Source organism: Echiichthys vipera, assembly GCF_963691815.1.
Source record: "Echiichthys vipera genome assembly, chromosome: 18".
Classification (NCBI taxonomy): Eukaryota; Metazoa; Chordata; class Actinopteri; order Perciformes; family Trachinidae; genus Echiichthys; species Echiichthys vipera.
Genome location: NC_139843.1, coordinates 1,787,934 through 1,807,844, shown reverse-complemented (window position 1 = coordinate 1,807,844; position 19,911 = coordinate 1,787,934). Strand labels below are relative to the sequence as shown.

At 43.2% G+C, this 19,911-nt stretch overlaps 2 protein-coding genes across 2 annotated transcripts; one reads left to right on the top strand and one right to left on the bottom strand.

Moving 5' to 3' along the window:
- Positions 1–1,374: 1,374 nt before the first annotated feature.
- LOC310961359 (stonustoxin subunit beta-like) lies at positions 1,375–7,531 on the top strand (the record flags this gene model as incomplete). Its single annotated transcript, XM_083933389.1, has 4 exons — positions 1,375–1,469; positions 2,813–4,279; positions 6,562–6,737; positions 7,502–7,531. The coding sequence occupies exons 1-4, from the start codon at positions 1,379–1,381 to the stop codon at positions 7,529–7,531; spliced, it is 1,764 nt and encodes a 587-aa protein (XP_083789515.1). The 5' UTR covers positions 1,375–1,378.
- A 2,752-nt stretch (positions 7,532–10,283) lies between these two features.
- LOC310961356 (neoverrucotoxin subunit alpha-like) lies at positions 10,284–17,029 on the bottom strand (the record flags this gene model as incomplete). The annotated part of the gene is made up of 5 exons (XM_083933386.1): positions 10,284–10,804; positions 11,361–12,842; positions 14,584–14,683; positions 16,606–16,843; positions 16,989–17,029. The coding sequence occupies 5 exons, from the start codon at positions 17,027–17,029 to the stop codon at positions 10,284–10,286; spliced, it is 2,382 nt and encodes a 793-aa protein (XP_083789512.1).
- Between the last annotated feature and the right edge of the window lie 2,882 nt (positions 17,030–19,911).

Genomic DNA, 19,911 nt, shown 5'->3' with positions numbered 1-19,911 from the left:
TGACCATGCCACCTTCCAAACTCAAAACCTTCGGACACAGAGCTTTCTCTAGAACTGCACCCCGACTCTGGAACTCTCTCCCCCAGCCCATCCGCGACTCTCCATCACTCACAACATTTAAATCCCGTCTAAAAACCTTCCTTTTCTCACAAGCCTACAACCTCCCCTACCCATAACTACATTCACTCCCGGCCTCTCCCCCCGACTCCCCCCCCCCCACCCTCCTTCCGCTCTTCTCACCCATTTCAGCCCCTCCCCTTGACCCCCCCCCCCCCCCCCCCCACTGCTCTTCAATCCATCCCCCCACCTCTATTGTTGTACCTGTTTCTGGCTATTTGTCTGTACCACCATTACCCCACGCCCCCTTCGCCTTGCTTCCCTGTCATCCTTGTCATCCTTGTCTCCTGTTGTTTATCGTCTGTATATATTATATGTCCTACTCTGTAAGCGACTTTGGGTCTCTGAAAAGCGCCTTATAAATAAAATGAATTATTATTATTATTATTAAATTTCCTCTATTTAGGCTTGGCCAATGAATGGTAACTTTATATGTGAGGCTGCAAGAAATACTTGTATTGGATTGCATGTTTGAGAAGCCATATAAAGTTAGGAACATAGGAATTGGTAAGGCGTCCAGATCGAATGAATACAGATGTGACCCCATAGGTTATTGAAAAGATGTGATTGGGTGCAAAACAATGTGATTAACTCTGGGATGAGTGAATCAAAGTGAAGGTGCATACAGTTAAAGGCTGTACAGTCAGTACATTGGTGTTTTGGAATGGCTAAACAAGGATTATGCAGTGTAGCAGAAAACGGAAACACAAATTTGTGTTCTGTTCAATATAACTCCTTTTTATGGTAAAGACAAACTAATAATACCAAAAAGAAAATACAATAACTTGTGGGTTAAATAATTACCTGTAATCCCAGATAATCAGAGTGTGGGAATATGGGTATGCATATCAAAATCTTTGAATGGTAAATTCAACAGAGTTTGAAAAACATGCAACAAACCTGGATTAGGCCGTTAAAAATTACCAAAATGTAAAACAGCTGTGAGAGAACCTTTGCTCTGGCAACCTTTACATTCAAACTCAAAGGCGATCTGTCGACGGGATTGGTTCCAGGTGTGCAGGAGGCGTGTCAGAGGGAGGGGTCGCAGATTATCTGACAGGATAAAAGTAACTGCGTGAATCACAGACCATCACACTGGAAGCTCCAGTAAGAAGTCAGGAAGACTCCTTCACAACTCAGCTGCTCTACACAACTTCACCAGGTGAGGACAGAGTGGGATGACTGAGATCTCTTTGTTATTATTTTGACCAGGAAGTATTTTTGACTTATGTTGTTAATTTTTCACCAACAGGTTGTAATCATGTCTTCAAATATCTTGGTCGTGGCCGCCCTGGGTCGACCTTTTACACTAGGGACGCTCTACGATGCTCGAAACGATAAACTGATTCCAGGTAAACTTGAACATCATTTTATGAAAGTAGTAATTTATTTGAATGATGTTGTTTGTCTGATTGGATGCAGATGATCACTCTTGTATGTTGACTTAACATCCGTTTTTTACAGATAGCAAGTATACAAATGTATGCTGACGATGCTATGCTGTATATGCTGCAAATACTAGTCGAGAACTAGATAAAATATTATCTTCAAAGCTAAATTGGTCCTTTTTTAAAGTAAAACTAAGTAAGTTGGTACTAAACATCTTATTCCAATCCATAATCATTGGATCTTATCATAAACTGTCGTATGTGCCTGAGTCTGTACTTGTACTTGACTCCAAAATAACATTGATAAATTTAAATTAATAGACGGTCATGTTTATATCGCATTGACGCAATTGTTAGAAAAAGTTGAGCAATGGTAAGAAAACGTCTGGAGCCGATCCCAGCTGACATCGGGCGTGAGGCGGGGTCCACCCTGGACAGGACGCCAGTCTATCACAGGACACATAGAGACAAACAGAGACAGACAACCATTCACACCTACGGGTGATTTAGAGTCATCAATGAACCAAACACCTGCACGTCTTTGGACTGTGGGAGGAAACCGGAGAACCCGGAGAAAACCCACGCAGACACAGGGAGAACACGCACACAGAAGGGCCCCAGCCAGGATTAAAACCAGGAACCCGCTTGCTGTGAGGCGACATTGCTAACCACCACACCACCGTCATCGTAGTTGTCCAGCGTAACATTTTATAGATAATCTGAGTGATTGTGATTCTTACCACAGCAGCTTTCTTTGCATTAATGGTGGTTTGCTCCAAAATCTCGACCAAAATTATAAAAAAGAAGACTCAAGTTGTAATAAACTGTACAAGGGTGTCTTCAAAACTTTGTCTTGGTTTAATATAATCACAATGAATATAGTAAAAGAGTCACACCTCCAAATTTCGCATTAGCCTTAATTGTGCAGACTGTTTAAAGCCGTGGTCAATAAATATCATGCAAAGACATTTTCAAATTTCTTGACCACAAAACGTGACATATCTTGTAAGCCATGACGTGCCCCAACCTTATTTATTAGTGGTATTTGAGGATGTTATGCATCTTGGGAAACATTTTGTGTAATATCCTCTTATTAACAAGATACCAAAAGTTAGTCACCAAAGGTCTTTCAGGGGATTTTCCAAAAGCATCAAAAATGTGGCCAAGCCATATCCGACTGACCTATACCCTCTGATGGTTTGATATATGATACATCCAAATTACAATTCTATTCCAGGAGTGTTGACTTCAACAGGTAGCTAATGCTTCTTCTGTTTTTGTTGCTGTCTTTCTTTTACTTGTTTTAGGGTTCACATTGTGGGATGAAGAGGTCCTGAAAGACTCCACATTTGAAAGCCCTCTGCCCAGCAGTGCATTTGAAATCATAGCGTCTGATGCCATCGATGACAAGTCTAATCTGCTGGATGTTGAAGCTTCTCTCAAAGCCAGTTTCCTGGGTGGACTGGTGGAAGTCGGAGGATCTGCCAAGTATCTGAATAATACGAAGAAATTCAAGAACCAGAGTCGAGTGACACTTCAGTACAAAGCTACCACGACCTTCAAACAGTTGATGACTCACCTTGGAAGCAAGCATGTAGAATATTCTGAGTTATTCGAGAACATCAAAGCAACTCATGTAGTGATAGGGATCCTTTATGGGGCCAATGCTTTCTTTGTCTTTGACAGTGACAAAGTAGATTCTAGCAACGTTCAGGATATTCAGGGCAGCATGGAAGCTGTGATAAAGAAGATCCCCTCGGTGGAAATTTCCGGTCGAGGTGCCGTCCAGCTAACCAGTGAAGAAAATGACATAACCAACAACTTCACCTGCAAATTTCATGGAGACTTCTTTCTCACAAGTAATCCGACGACTTTTGAGGATGCAGTTCAAACTTACCAGAAACTTCCACAGATGACGAGCAAAGACGCTTCTGTTCCAATGACGGTCTGGCTCGTGCCGCTGACGAGTTTTTACTCTAAAGCACCTCAACTGGTTGCTGATAGCGGCACTCCAGTACTTAGGAAGGTTCGTAACACCCTGGAAGCCATAAGGGAACTGATAATGCGATGCAACGATGCTCTGGAAGACACAACAGCGAAGCAGTTCCCACAGATTGGACTTAAACTGACCAATTTCAAAGAGTTGTGTCACGATTATTTGTTAAACATCCGTCAGACTATTGCAAAGAAAATTCTGGCAATCCGGAGTGGAGACGAAGACGGGAGTTCATTGTTAGACGTTTTTAGAGAAAACCACACATCACCATTCAACATCGACAGCCTGAACATGTGGATGGAGTGTGAGGAAAGAGAGATCAATGTTGTGAAGTCCTGCATGGATATAATGGAAGAAGCAAAGCCCACGGTTGTTTCAGGACAGAATGAAATGTTCATGAAGCTTATTGATTCCAATATAAAGCATGCTTTGTGCTTCGTTTTCACCGAAGTGACAGAGGAAGATCATTTCCTGGATTTGTTAAAGGATTACTCAAAGTCTAAAATAACGCCAGCGAACATCAAACCACCAGCAAAAAGCTACTGGTATACCTCTTACTTTCCGGAGATGATTAGACAAAAAGCGTACCGTTTCCGCAGACTTGCCAAAGAAATGAACAACCGCTCCGTCAGTTTCCTTGTGACGGCTATTTTAACCCCAAAGCAAGAAGGTGCAGTCATCCAACATTACATGGAGAGTGTCCTGATGGAACCAAATTTCAAAGATCTCACCATGCCCGAAGTGGAGAACATAAACAGAAGGAGTCAGCTACTCTGGTGTAAGTTATTTATGTTCTCTTATCTTGTCCTACCCTCTTTACTGTGTTGGTACCTACCTTAACTAAGGGCGTGATCACACTGTCCTTTTGGCCGCGGCCAAAACCGGTTTTTCAGCTAAAGTCTAGTACCTTTAAGTAGTGTGAGCGCACCCGCTCCGCGCTCAACTGGGGCCAGCTGGCCCTCCACGGCCCGCTTGAAATAGGTGGGCTTTAGCGGAGCCGTTTGCACATGTACGAGCACGAGCGTGCGCACGTGTACGCGCACGAGCACGAGCCCTACGGCAGTATCGTTATGTCCGCCTGTTCGGACATGTAAATAGAAGAACGGACCATGCGCGGACATTTAACAACAACAACAATGGCGGCGAAAGGTTCACGTTGGTGTGATGCGGAGGTGGAGTGTTTACTGCAGATTTGGTCGGATGAAAATATTCAAAAACAGTCGACAAGACGCACAAAAACTCTGAGGTCTGTGGAAAGATTTGTAAACAAAGCCACACACACGCGATCAATGCGTGTGACGTGTTACGGCGTGATGGCGTATGGACAGCAAGAAGCATTGGCCGAGGCCCTGGCAGTGTGAGTACAAACGGGGCTGGGGCGCGGGGGGGAGAGGGAGGGGGGACAAGTACCCTAAAGTCTGGGTCTCGGTGCGGGAGGACAGTGTGAGCACGCTGTAACACTTAAACAATGCAGGCTGGAAACATTATTAACTCTGAATTGCTGATTAGTCTTCCTCAACTTTTTGAGATATCAGTGCGGCGTTCAAAGTTCAAACGTTATGGTTGTTTTGGAGGTGATCGCTGTGCTTCTTAAAGATTCTGTCCAGTTATTTCAACATGTACAGAAGTCTGTAGTACTAGTATAATATCTGCATTGAAATCCTTAAAGAGACGTCCACTCCTTCTACCGCATTAAAAACAAATCCAGAATCTATGAATACACAAACTTTGATCATTTCTAAAATGTTCACCCTGGACACAAGATGTCTTCTACTTTACTGAGCCCATTCTCAGTGTATTTGCACAGATTGCCTCAAGTTTCCGCATCACACCTGTATGAGCTGAATATTTGACCAGGATTGACTTCCAAGCTAGTTGTGATTTCACAAATCATGCTTGTAGATTGCTTACTCGAGGTAGGGAATGAGTCCTGACCCCAAGTGAAGGAGTTCAAGGACCTCAGGATCTGGTTCACGAGTGAGGGGACGATGGAGCGTGAGTTTGGCCGGAGAATCGTAGCAGCGGGGGCGGAGCTGCAGTCGCTCTACCGCACCGCTGTGATGAAAAGAGAGCTGAGGAAGGCAAAGCTCTCGATCTACCGGTCAATCTTTGTTCCTACCCTCACCTGTGGTCCTGAAAGCTGGGTCAGGACCCAAAGAACCAGGTCCAGGTCCAAGCGTCTGAAATGTGTTTCCTCAGGAGGGGGTCTGCTGTCTCCCTTAGAGAGAGGGGGAGAAGTTCAGCATCCGTGAGGAACTCGGAGTAGAGCCGCTGCTCCTTTGTGTTGAAAGGAGCCAGGTGAGGTGGTTCAGGATCATCTGGTAAGGATGAACCCTGGGCGCCTCCCTAGGGAGGTGTTCCAGGCACGTCCAGCTGGGAGGAGGCCTCGGGGAAGACCCAGGACCAGGTGGAGAGATTAGATCTCCACACTGAGATCTAATAAGTTTGGGGTCCCCTGCTGGAGCTGTTGCCCCCGCGACCCGACCCCGGATAAGAGGTTGAAGATGAGATGAGATGAGACAGAGAAACCTTTAGCAGATGGAAGTGAAAACATCCTTCTTGTGTCAAACTGTGAACATCATCAGTGAAGCTCAAACATACGACCTTCATTAACAAAGTGTTCGTTAGTGACATCAGCTGACATCAGAACCTCTTTCTGACACTTTGATTGCATTAAGCAAACACATACCTCAGCTCTGCCTGTACTTAAATTTGCCTTTTAAATGTTTTTCGGCACTTATTGAACACTTAACTTGAACTCACAGTAACTCTTCAGTAACTTCAACTCCATTCAGTGCTTTAACTTCAACTCACTCTTGAACTCATCTTGGCACTTTCACTTCACACAGCACACACAGATATTCGGGATGAGCAGAGCAACAGCCTTACAGTAGAAACCATGTACCTGTGTGTTAAAGAATAAATAATGGGGGGGGGGGGGGGGGGGGCTAGATATAGTATGAATCTTATAATAATACATTGAGGATGTGTTCACTGCATTATGGTGGTGATGGTGATGAGGATGACAGGTAACACATTATGTCTTTGTCTTTCCAACAGATGACTGTGAGCTCACCCTGAACCCAGACACAGCAAATGCGGCCCTGACTCTTTCTAAGGGCAACAAAAAGGCAGTGTCTGGAAATCAGCAGAACTATAAAAAGTCACAAGATAGGTTCACTGAGGATCAGCAGGTGATGTGCGACAAGGGGCTGATTGGCCGCCATTACTGGGAGGTAGAGTGGTTTGGTTATGTTAGTGCAGGTGTCACATATACAAGTATCAGCAGGAGGTACTCCCCAAAAAGCAAGTTTGGACATCTTGACCAATCCTGTGTTTTTAATTATGAGCCAAGCTCAAAGTACCATTTCATTTATGATAATAAAAAGACACCTATCACCGTGTCCTCCCCTGGCTTTAAACGCCTGGGAGTTTATCTGGACTGGCCTGCTGGCACTCTGTCCTTCTACAGGGTGGACTCTGAGTCGGTTCATCACATCCACACCTTCCGCACCAAATTCAGAGAGGTCGCTTATCCGGCCTTCTCCATTGGGATTAACAAAATCAATCAAAACGGCTCAGTTAAATTACTTTAACTTGTATTTGTATGCTAAATACAAACTCTTTAGCAGTGTTCATAGTTGGTTTTTAGCTTAAGTATTTTACAGGAAGTTGAGACCAAATTATGTTTAGGTATGAAATAGCGTCCTTGTTGTGATACAGGGTGTGTTATACATATTTCACCCACTCTTCCCCATTGTCTGGTTTATAATGAGTGTTTCTATAAGACATGTTAAATGAATAGGATACAGTCACAAGGTAAAATGCCAATGACGTAACAAATATACATTTTTTTTGGAGACAGCTTTAAATTTCCTTTGGAGATTACAAATTACATAAAATAGGAATACTTCAATTTCTGGGAAATATGCTTATTTGCTTTCTTGCTAACAGTTAGATGAGAATAATTATTATTGCAACCTTCTCTGTTTTTCTTCAGTCAGTGTGCAACAAGCATGAAACAGTGTGATAATGTATGCAACAGCAATCTACTGTAGATGCTAGTTTAAATGACTAAGCTTTAAAGCTTTTGGAGAGTGATAGGGATAAAAATAGCAGTTGAGATCTCTTCACATTCGATATTGAATGATACATGATAGGGGGTATTTATGATGTATAAACTATGATGTGTAAAATATTGGCATGAATAGAGTCCTCATCCTCAAATGCTGTTGGTTCTGTTGTGTTGTTCAGTTGTATACGACTCCTCGAAGCAATTTAAGTCAAAAGCAACTGGACTTGGTTGTGAGAGGTTAAATACCTGGATCTCACACCAGCTAGTTGGACCAGTCCCAGCCTGGTCCTGGTCCTGTTCCAGTCCCAGCCTGGTCCTTGTCCTGGTCCAGTCCCAGCCTGGTCAGATGCGTACATGAACTGATGAAGCCTCTTGGACGAGAGGTGAAACGTCTTCCTAGACAAAGAACCAAGTCCAGTTGCTTTTGACTGAAATTGCTTTGAGGATAACGACGACCTGGACACATGAGAACATTCACAGGCTTGTTGTATACGACTCTTTGCATGTATCATCTTAATGTAAACGTGACAAACTAGCCCCTGTTGAACATTAGCTTTGTAGAGATCTTAACTGAATAAACACCAGATACTGCTATGCTAGCTGAGTCTTGTTATAAGCAAGGTATCTGGACAGATTTAGCTACTAAGACCGTGAACATGTAGAGTTAGCTTATGCTTAAGATAGCACTCTAAACGTGACAAACTAGTCCCTGTTGAACATTAGCTTTGTAGAGATCTTAACTGACTAAATACCAGATAATGCTATGCTAGCTGAGTCTTGTTTTAAGTAACGTATCTGGACAGATTTAGCTACTAAGGCCGTGAACATGTAGAGTTAGCTTACGCTTAAGATAGCACTCTAAACTTGACAAACTAGCCCCTGTTGAACATTAGCTTTGTAGAGAGCTTAACTAAATAAATACCAGATACTGCTATGCTAGCTGAGTCTTGTTATAACGAAGATATCTGGACAGATTTAGCTACTAAGGCCGTGAACATGTAGGGTTAGCTTATGCTTAAGATAGCACTCTAAACGTGACAAACTAGCCTCTGTTGAACATTAGCTTTGTAGAGATCTTAACTGAATACATACCAGATACTGCTATGCTAGCTGAGTCTTGTTATAATGAAGGTATCTGGACAGGTTTAGCTACTAAGACCGTGAACATGAAGGGTTAGCTTACGCGTCAGATAGCACTCTAAACGTGACACGGTGTTGACAGGGAGGAGCTTTGCCTGCAGCACTGGTGTGTGACAGCATTGGTTTATTTTACGAAATCTGGAGTGATCATCTGTTCGGGTCTGCTCTTGTTCTTCTGGAAAATATTAAACTACTGTTATAACACTTTGCTCTTATCACTTTTATAACTTGTGTTGTATCTTGTCTTTGTATGAATGTCTTCTGTTTGATGTAACTTTGTGTTGTTTTGCTGTTGTGTGTTAACAAGGTCTCTCTTGAGAATGAGTGTCTCAATGACATATACCTGTATACATTTGTGACTTAAAGCATTCAAATATATATTTCTGCAAACATTTTCTCAGTCTCATGATCTTCTTTACAAGACAGACCTGTGCAAACGTACAAAGTATAAACAAACACAAACATATCTTACAGGAAGAAGTATGGACCACAAAATGTTCAACTCAGGTTTTTATTTCATTCACTCCAGAAGAGAACAAACATATCCATCAGGTGTTACAGTTAATGCAGATGGAGAGTCGTCATGATGTCAACAAACTGATTTAAAAATCTGACTTTCCCCAGATCCTTCTGGAAATATAGGGACCAGCAGAGATTTACTGAGTGGTAAATGAAACTTACTTAAGAAGAATGAAAGAAAAACATTGTTTTAAAGAATAGGAGTACTTTTTAGTACTTTACCCTAAGAACCAGGTCGCGGATACAAGCGTGTGAAATGTGTTCTCTCAGGAGGGGGTCTGGAGTCTCCCTTAGAGAGAGGGGGAGAAGTTCAGCATCCGTGAGGAACTCGGAGTAGAGCCGCTGCTCCTTTGCGTTGAAAGGAGCCAGTTGAGGTGGTTCAGGATCATCTGGTCTGGATGAACCCTGGGCGCCTCCCTAGGGAGGTGTTCCAGGCACGTCCAGCTGGGAGGAGGCCTCGGGGAAGACCCAGGACCAGGTGGAGAGATTAGATCTCCACACTGGCCTGGGAACGCCTCAGGATCCCCCAGTTAGAGCTGGTTAATGTGGCCCGGGAAAGGGAAGTTTGGGGTCCCCTGCTGGAGCTGCTGCCCCCGCGACCCGACCCCGGATAAGAGGTTGAAGATGAGATGAGATGAGACTTACAAAATATGGAGTTGCTTAAGTTGCTAAATGAAACAAGACTCTTGCACCATAGTTATCATGACACATTCAACATGATCAGCTTTGTAAAGGTCCATGATTTATAGCAGGAAGGTGTTGACACAAATGTGGCATCAAGCAGCATACCACATGTCAGGATCTAAATATTTAAATGCAGTTATTTATGCATGAATCCCAAAGCATACCAAAGCAAACAGACATATGCAATATATGTAAAACGCTCTTTGACTTGAGTCTTGAGAATCACAAATGGATCTACATGTATTACAGGAACCACTGCGCTGATTTTGAAGCATATTCAGCTAAAGAATATTAAATGAATCTCTTAAAAATGTATAATTTTGTAGCCTTGGCGGGCTTATCAGTGTCACTTACTGACTTTGTTTTAAAGTAGTCTGATCTGTCCATCGCCAGAGGTACGTGAAATAAGGACAGCTGGATAAACAGGCTCAGTGAATCTGGTACGGAAGGTGTAAATGTGTGTCAGCTTAGAGGTGACTTTGTAGTAAGACAGAGTGCCAGCAGGCCAGTCGAGATAAATCCCTAGTCGTTGAGAGCCAAAAGGTGGCACGGTGACCAGGTTGTCATCAATCTTGACACTGGGACCATGTTTGGGCTCATGTTCTAAAGCCCAGGTGCACGGAGCCTCTCCAAGCAGACCTCCTACTCCTTTCCTTTGGAGTGATACATATGCGACACCTGCTCGAAAGAACCCGATGCCGTCCAACTCCCAGTAATGGCGCCCAGTCATCCCCTCTTTGCACAACACCTGCCAAAAGAAGTCAAACCTCATCGGGTGGTTGGAGTAGTTTTGATGTTTTAGAGACGTCCGTGCAAGTTTGTCGTCGTCAGACAGGTGGATATACTGTTGTGCTGTGTCTCGGTCAAACGTGAGGTCACAGGCATCTGATGGAAAGACCAAGACACAATATGTTACAAGTCATCCTCATCAACACTCAAACATCTCTTCATATGATGATGAAATTCAAGCTAGAGATGAACAGCAGGTCTAAACACAGGCACCAGATCACATGCAGATCTTCAGGGACAAGGACAGGGAAGAGGAAGAGTGGCAAAGTGTCCAGCATATTAGGCTCTCGGGGAATGGGGAACAGGCGTGCAGGGATGAGCTGTAACTGGTGGGAAAGTGTGGGGAAGTCTAAGGGCAACTGGTGGGGAAATAGGGAATTACAGAACCAACCAAAGGATAGGAAGTACTAGGGCATGGTTGTCAAACTGATCCAGTAAAGGGCCGTGTGGCTGCAGGTTTTCATTCCAACCACACGGCCCTTTACTGGATCAGTTTGACATCCATGTACTACAGGAAGAAAAGGAGAAGAGACCTAAAACAGGCGTAACCATGACACATAAACATCTTTAGCTTGCCGGCATGTTTCCAAATGACACTGAAAGAGGAAGGAAGGTCTTTTAGTACAGAGTCAGTACAGAAAGCATTACTTACACCAGAGTAAATCGCTTCTGTCTTCGACACTCTCCACTTTAGCCATGCGAGGGAATGTAAAGTCCTGAGTGATCAGGCTGCCCTCCTTGTAGTAGTAGACGCTTGCTCCGTCGTATTTCTGATTTCTCATGACTGCTACAAGGAAACGGACATTCCTGCTGTCCTTCATGGTGTTGACATGCTCACAAAATTCTTGGGCTTTTCGTTTCATTTTGATAATCACTCGAGTGTCAAAGCACCAACTATCTCCAGTAGATGGCACAGTCTCCCTGATACTGTCCGGGTCAGGTAACTCCAAAGTGTCAGACAAGGTTTTAAGGTAGTAATCATTGGGTTCCAGGGAGGTGAAAACAAAGCACAGAGCATGCTTAACATCTGGGGCAAGGACCTCTCTGTCCAACTCTGTCTTATTTGAGACCACTTTAATCTGTGTTCCCTCCATCATGTCCACGCAGGCCTTTAAAATGCGAATTTCTCTCTCGATAATATCCAGCCATGTCTTAACACTTTGATCACGGAACGGGGACTTGGCCCTCTCTGCAATGATGTTCTCCAACGTGTTCTCGTCATCTGTACCTGCCCGAATCTGTGGAAGCCTTACCGCAATTTTGTTTTGCATGGTAAGAATGTAATCCTTAAATATCTGTTGGAAGTTGCTAACCCTGTCATGAAGCAACGGAAACTGTTTCACAATTTTGTTATCCATGGCATCATTGGATCTCCTCTTCAGTTCATGCAACTCTTCTAGAAAAGTGTGAATATTTCTCACTCTGCCAACAGTGATCTCACGGACCAGCTGTTTGGCCTTAGAATCAAATTTACTCAAGGGTACCAGCCAGACCTTCATTGGAACAACATCGGTTCCTTCTGAACCAAGAAGTTCTGGAAGTTTCTGGTAGGTCATCACTGCATCTTCAAAAGTTGTAGGGAGGCTTTCAAGGATGAAGTCCCCATGAAACTTGCAGGAGAGATTGCTGGCCAGAGTTTTTTCTTCATCAGTTAGTTTGACAGAACCGAACCCCTCGATAGAAACAGTAGGAATCTTCTTTATCACAGCTTCCATTTTACCCTCGATGTCCTGAAGGTTGCTATCCTCTGACTTGTCACTGTCAAATACAAAGAAAGCGTTTGCTCCGTAAAGGATGCCTGTGACCACGTGTGTGGCTAAGCCACTCTCAGTGACAGCTGTTTGTTGCACCACGGTTCCAGGAGGTGCTTTGAATTGTTGATAAGTGGTGGTAGCTTTGTACTTTAGTGTAACTCTGCTCTGATTCTTGTATTTCTTTGTATTGTTCAGATACTTGGCAGATCCCCCAACTTCAACCAGTCCGCCCAGGAAACTGAGTCCCAGGGAAGCTTCAATATCCATCAGATCAGACTTGGATTTAATTGAATCGGAGGCAACGACTTCGAAGTCACTGCTGCGTTGAGCGTTAATTGATGTATACTTTTGTAGAGTTTCATCACCAAACAAAGAAAAACCTTAAGAAAAGACAAAAAAATAACATTTGGTTACTCAGGAAAGGTTGCGACTGCACATTCAGGTATTTTCAGGTACTGGTTGGACGAGAAAATACAATCTAGGAACCCTCAAAGCAATTTCAACTGGACTTGGTTCTTTGTCAGGAAGACGTTTCACCTCTCATCCAAGAGGCTTTGTCAGTTCATGTACGCATCTGACCAGGACCAGGACCAGGACCAGGACCAGGACCAGGACCCGGCTGGGACTGGTCCAACTAGCTGGTGTGAGATCCAGGTATTTAACCTCTCACAAGGCCGATGTCACTGAAACCCGGTCGTTGGCACTTGGAGCACAAAGGGTTTCAGTGACATCATCGGCCTTGTGAGAGGATAAATACCTGGATCTCACACCAGCTAGTTGGACCAGTCCCAGCCTGGTCCTGGTCCTGGTCAGATGCGTACATGAACTGATGAAGCCTCTTGGATGAGAGGTGAAACGTCTTCCTGACAAATAACCAAGTCCAGTTGCTTTTGACTGAAATGGCTTTGAGGAGAACAACGACCTGGACACATGAGAACATTCACAGGCTCACAATCCTGGGATGTTTTCGTTGAGTAATCGATGCATCATGCTAAAATAAAGGAGTTTAGAAAACTAAGACAGGATTTTACAACTTTGGGAAGTCATGAAAACTATCTTATCGTCAATGCTGATGTTTACAAGGTTGCAGTAGAAGTTTTACAAAGTAATTCCCCAGTATGCACTTCTACTGCAGTGCATTGTTGGGGAATACCATATGTCTGTATTCTTAAGTTTGTACTTGACAACCCTTTGCATTCACAACCCCTCGGTGCCACTGGAGAGCTTACATTAGAGCAAATGAGAGTGCTGCTGTTTTTCTTGCAGTGCATTGTTTTGAATCTAATCATATTTTATCTGTTAATAAACAGTGTCTGATACAATACTGCAGCAAAGCTTTCCTCTCTCAGTTACAGCCTTCATACCAAACTATATTAAATTGTCTAACTGAGCCTCCTTTCAGCAAAAATGGAAACATTGAGTCAATCTCTCTCTGTTTCAGACACTTCATACAACTTTTCTATCATCAGAAGAGCCTTAATTAGCATACAAATGTCAAAAAGTATAAAAGATATTAAGAAAATAGGCATAAGTGTGATGTGAGTTTAAATCTATGCATTTAAAAGTTTGATTTGTTGTCGTTCTTTGAGGTGATTTCAGATAAAAGTTGACTTTTTCATGTCATACTTTCATTCCTCAACCAGTTCCTTGGACGTCTCACTTTGTCATCGTTTGTGTAAACACATTTCAGTATCTGGAGCTTCAAACAAACCCTAAACTTTCAAATAAGACAGCATTTATTTTGTTGTGGGCTGCCAGGATCAGAAAACATGGAGTTCAACAAGCCAATCAGATTTGACTCCCTGAGGGTCACATGCATGGTCTTTTTTATATACCACCCCCAATCTGAGCATCTCCATACACCATTTGAGAACTTAGGTGTGCAATACTGCATGTCAAATGCATTGTAAATGGACTTATATAGCACCTTTCTAGTCTTCTGACTACTGAAGATTCAATCACCCATTCACACAGACATACATACAAATCTAATCTAACCACGCACACCACATTTACCCACCCATGGTCATTTTTATATTTTGCCCCCAATCTGAGTATCTTCACCCGACCACTTGAGACGTACCTTTGCAAAGGTGTGCCATATGTCAGCCTATAATTTACCTGGGATCAGTTTCTCTCTGCGGGCGTCATACAGCATCCCCAGGGTGAAAGGCCGACCCAGTCCAGCCATTACCATGGTCTCTGAAGACATGTCTGTAACCTTTTGAGACACATTCAACTATATGAGTCAAGCCAAAAACACACAGCTATTGAAATGTTAAAGAGTGTTTTAGCTTAAGTCATATATTGGTTGGAGTTCACTGAAATCCCCAGTGTCTAACACTCACCTGGTGAAGTTGTGTAGATCAGCTGAGTTGTGTGTGAGTCTTCTTGACTTTTACCTGGAGCGTCCAGTGTGATGATCTGTGATGGTGCATGATTACTTATATCCTGTCAGATACTCCATCCTTGTGTCCCCTCCCCTTTCACCCCTCCTGCAGACCTACATCACGTCTGTGTGTATGGGGAAAATGCCTTGTAGCGTTTTATCATATAGCTAATTTTGCATTATGAGTCAAATGTTAGAGAAATCGCTGGATTTTAAATGCAAAGATTTTGCATGTCTGGTCTGGCCAGTAATGAGTTCAGTCATATTCAAGATTCAAGAAGCTTAATTTATCCCGAGGGAAATTATTTTGCAACAGTTTCGATACAAAGGCGGAAAAGGATCAGAGTAACAATAAGCATAAACATAAATCAAATCAAAATAAAGCTAACGTCAGATAAATCAAGCAATGAACCAAGTGTGACAACAGTGCAACAGGCGTCGTGGTTAAGCGTAGGTTTATACAATATACAACAATACGCAGCGTGCAGTTTAGCAGCAGATTGAAATAAAATAAGTACAAACTAAATAAGTGAGAAGGAGCGATAAGTTATAAGTGTTAAAAATGTTAAAAATGTAGCAGCATGTCCTACAGAACTAAGTGACAGTGTGGCACAGTGGAGTGTAGCAGCATGTCCTACAGAACTAAGTGACAGTATGGCACAGTGGAGTGTAGCAGCATTTCGTACTTCAGTCAGTTACAGTAAACCACAGTGAAATGTAGCAGCATGTCCTACAGAACTAAGTGACAGTATGGCACAGTGGAGTGTAGCAGCATGTCCTACAGAACTAAGTGACAGTGTGGCACAGTGGAGTGTAGCAGCATGTCCTACAGAACTAAGTGACAGTATGGCACAGTGGAGTGCAGCAGCATGTCCTACAGAACTAAGTGACAGTATGGCACAGTGGAGTGTAGCAGCATGTCCTACAGAACTAAAGTGACAGTGTGGCACAGTGGAGTGCAGCAGCATGTCCTACAGAACTAAAGTGACAGTGTGGCACAGTGGAGTGCAGCAGCATGTCCTACAGAACTAAAGTGACAGTGTGGCACAGTGGAGTGTAGCAGCATTTCGTACTTAAGTAAGTTACAGTAAACCACAGTGAAATGTAGCAGCATGTCCTAAAGCACAGTAAGTGTATCAGCAGATAGTTACAGTAAACCATTAATAAATAAATAAAGTGATGTAGTGGTGATATAAAGTGACAGTGTCTTATAGCAGCATTACTTACTGAAGTAAGTGACAGTACAATTGAATAAAGTACAACTGAATATTCATACTTATTTTAATAATTTGCATATTTTTGTATAACATTGTAAGGACAAGTAGGTCTAAATGATATTTCTGGATTGTGCAAACAAAATATTAACAAATCTAATTAAATACACAAAAGTTCGGAATAAAGCTGAATTTTGTTTACATGTCAAATAATTGCTAAAGAACAATAGTAGTTATTGGATGGAGTCCAAGATACCCTATATATTGAATTTTGAGGAAGTCATTAACAACAGTGACACCAACACTGGTATCGTTTTCACCTTGTCAGTCTGTGTGTGTGTGTCATCATGGCAAAATGTGGTCCTAGAGACAGCTGTAAACCACCACGGAGGATGATTTGAGTACTTTTGAGGTGATTCGATTTCTGTCTGAGGCAAGGTAAAGTCATGAAATCGTGCAGGTTTGTAGTTGAGATCTAAGTCTGTTCCTGTCCTGTTTGGTGGCTGATCCAAACCAGACAGTTATAGATGTGCACAGGACAGACTGGATGATGGAGGTGTAAAAGCTGATGAGCAGCTCCTGAGGCAGGTTGAACTTCTTCAGATGTCTTAGTAAGTACAACCTCTGCTGGGCCTTTTTCCTGACTGAGTCTATGTGGGACTCCCACTTGAGATCCCAGGCGGTTGTGGTTCCCAGGCACTTAAAGGAGTCCACAGTAGACACAGCTGATGAGCCACAGCTGGGCGGGACCACGTCTACCGGCAACAACAGACAAACACTAAGGAAAAGACACAAGCAGGAGAAACAGACAGAGGGGGACAAACTCACACAAAAGGGAGAGGGAAGGGCCTGACTGGACCAGGATCCTGACACATTTCCTGTCTTTAAATTGTGTCAAGGATTGACCTAAAGTCACCCTTTACCAGTAGACTAGCACACAGTAGGGCTGGGAAGTATGAATCATGTTGCACACCTTTAAAAATGCAAGGGTGCATTATGATCGTATCCTGGTATTGAGTGGAAATCAGATTATTTATTATACATTAGCCTTCGTGACCAGAGCAGACATGCAAAAGCTCTTCATGTAAAACTCATACGTGGTGATGTTAATCAGTGCAAAGCTACTCATATGGAAAACAGGTAAGAGAACATCTTTATGCAAAATCTATAGGTGGTAGTTGTGAGGGGGGAGGAGGGAGCATGCTACAGGATATAAGTATCATCAACACATCACAGATCATCACACTGGAAGCTACAGTTGGACGTCAAGAGGACTCACACTCAACTGATCTACACAACTTCCTCAGGTGAGGACAAACCGGGTGGACGGAGAGAGATGCTTGGACTTACTGAACTCTAAATTGTATTTATAACCAATTCCTGTGAATTTACAACTTTTGAATCACCTGTTTTCAATGTTATCCCTCCATTGAATGGGCGTTATCAGTGGTTATCATAGATATGGGTTAGGAGAAGCCTGCTACACCTAATTGTAGGTTCAAAAAGCCACCATTCACATGGTAATGGTCGGTCAGGACACCTTCTCAGAGGTTTCTGTGTAACAAACCATCGGTCCAGTCAGATTAAGTCCCAAAACTAACATTCATAGGTTTGGTATGAGGCAAAAAAACAACTTGGTAAAGTTTAGGAAGATATTGTGCTTTGGGTTAAAGTACTTACGTCCGTAAAGAACACTACACAGTTAACTTCTGTAATCCTGTTGTGTGTGTGTTTGCTTTACTCTTTATAGTACTTCCTACCGTCGCCCAATAATGTGTCACACAGTTTGGTGTTTTAGCCTTTCCAATAGATGATTAGATGATAACATATGCAGTGTATCTATGGTAGTGATTAACAACACACAAGAGCAGATAACATTTGGAGCCAGTGCTTCAATTTTATTCTGAGGAATCCGTGGTATCTCTCTTTCTGTTGTATTATTGTCCTCCACTATGATAAACTCTAACACTAAAAGTTTGATTGAGTTTTGAAGGCTGTGTGATGTAACTTTGACCCTTGTTGTTGGATGTTTCCCACCAGGTTGAAGTCATGTCTTCAGATATCTTGGTGGCAGCTGCCTTGGGTCGACCATTCACCTTAGGGGCATTGTATGATGCCAGGCAAGATAAACTGATCCCAGGTAAATCTTGGTTTAAACTGGATAATCTTCATTGAACCTTTTTATTGTGTATGTGCCCTCTCTGCAACATGTTAATAGTCAGTTACTGAAGGGTCCATGAGTGACAACTCATCAAAGGAAACTAAGGGTGCCCTCCCACTGTGCGTCCGTCCCGTGCCCCGTGCTTTAGGGTCCTTGTCCCCCCCTCCAGGCCCGTTTGTACTCACACTACCTGGGCCTCGGAGAATGCTTCTTGCTGCCTATACGTCATCACGCCGTAACACGTCACACGCATTGATGACGTCATGGCGATGCGTGGCTTTGTTTCCAGATCTTTCCGTAGACCTCGGAGTTTTTGTGCGTCTTGTCGACTGTTTTTGAATCTTTTCATCGACCAAATCTGCAGTAAACACTCCACCTCCGCATCACACCAACGTGAACCTTTCACCGCCATTGTTTTAAATGTCCGCGCATGGTCCCTCCTTCTATTTTCTATGTCCGAACAGGCGCACAGGAAATGACCTCAGAACCGCCGTAGGCCTCGTGCTCGTGCTCGTACATGTGCAAACGCGCTCTACAAAAGCCCACCTCTCTCGGACGGGCCATTGACGGCCAGCGGGCCGCAAGCTATGCGCGGAGCGGTTGCACTCACACTGGTCAAACGCACTAGGCTTGACCCGAAAAACCTGTTTTGGCCCAGTTCGGAAGGACAGTGTGAGTGCGCCCTTAGAGTTTATGGAATATGGACCGATCACCTTTGATCTGTAAATTAACGTTAAACACAAAGGGAAAATCTCCTTTACCCACATGTTGTTTCCTTTCTGAGCATTGCCTCAACGCTGTTAGTACGTCACACGCTTCAGTCATCTGATTGGTTGGTTTGGCCCGTATGTTGGTGATAGACAGATGGTTTATCCAATCAGCAACCAGGATTTTCACCCCTTCCCCAAAGATCTCCAAATGAGAGTTCCCAGATGGATCTGCTAAGCAAATGAAAATCAATCCATCTGGAGGAGTCAGGTTAGGATGAGGCAAGGACGAATCCAGAATTTCTTAAGGAAGCTGAAAGATTAGGATTAGAAGTATTGCTTCAACCATGATAACAGATTATTAATTTGTTTTTTGAACTTGTTTTAGGTTTCACATTGTGGGATGAAGAGGTCCTGAAAGACTCCACATTTGAAAGCCCTCTGCCCAGCAGTGCGTTTGAAATCATAGCGTCTGATGCCATCGATGACAAGTCTAATCTGCTGGATATTGAAGCTTCTCTCAAAGCCAGTTTCCTGGGTGGACTGGTAGAAGTCGGAGGATCTGCCAAGTATCTGAATAATACGAAGAAATTCAAGAATCAGAGTCGAGTGACACTTCAGTACAAAGCTACAACGACCTTCAAACAGTTGATGACTCACCTTGGAAGCAAGCATGTAGAATATTCTGAGTTATTCGAGAACATCAAAGCAACTCATGTAGTGATAGGGATCCTTTATGGGGCCAATGCTTTCTTTGTCTTTGACAGTGACAAAGTAGATTCTAGCAACGTTCAGGATATTCAGGGCAGCATGGAAGCTGTGATAAAGAAGATCCCCTCGGTGGAAATCTCAGGTCGAGGTGCCGTCCAGCTAACCAGTGAAGAAAGTGACATAACCAACAACTTCACCTGCAAATTCCACGGGGACTTCTTTCTCACAAGTAATCCGACGACTTTTGAGGATGCAGTTCAAACTTAC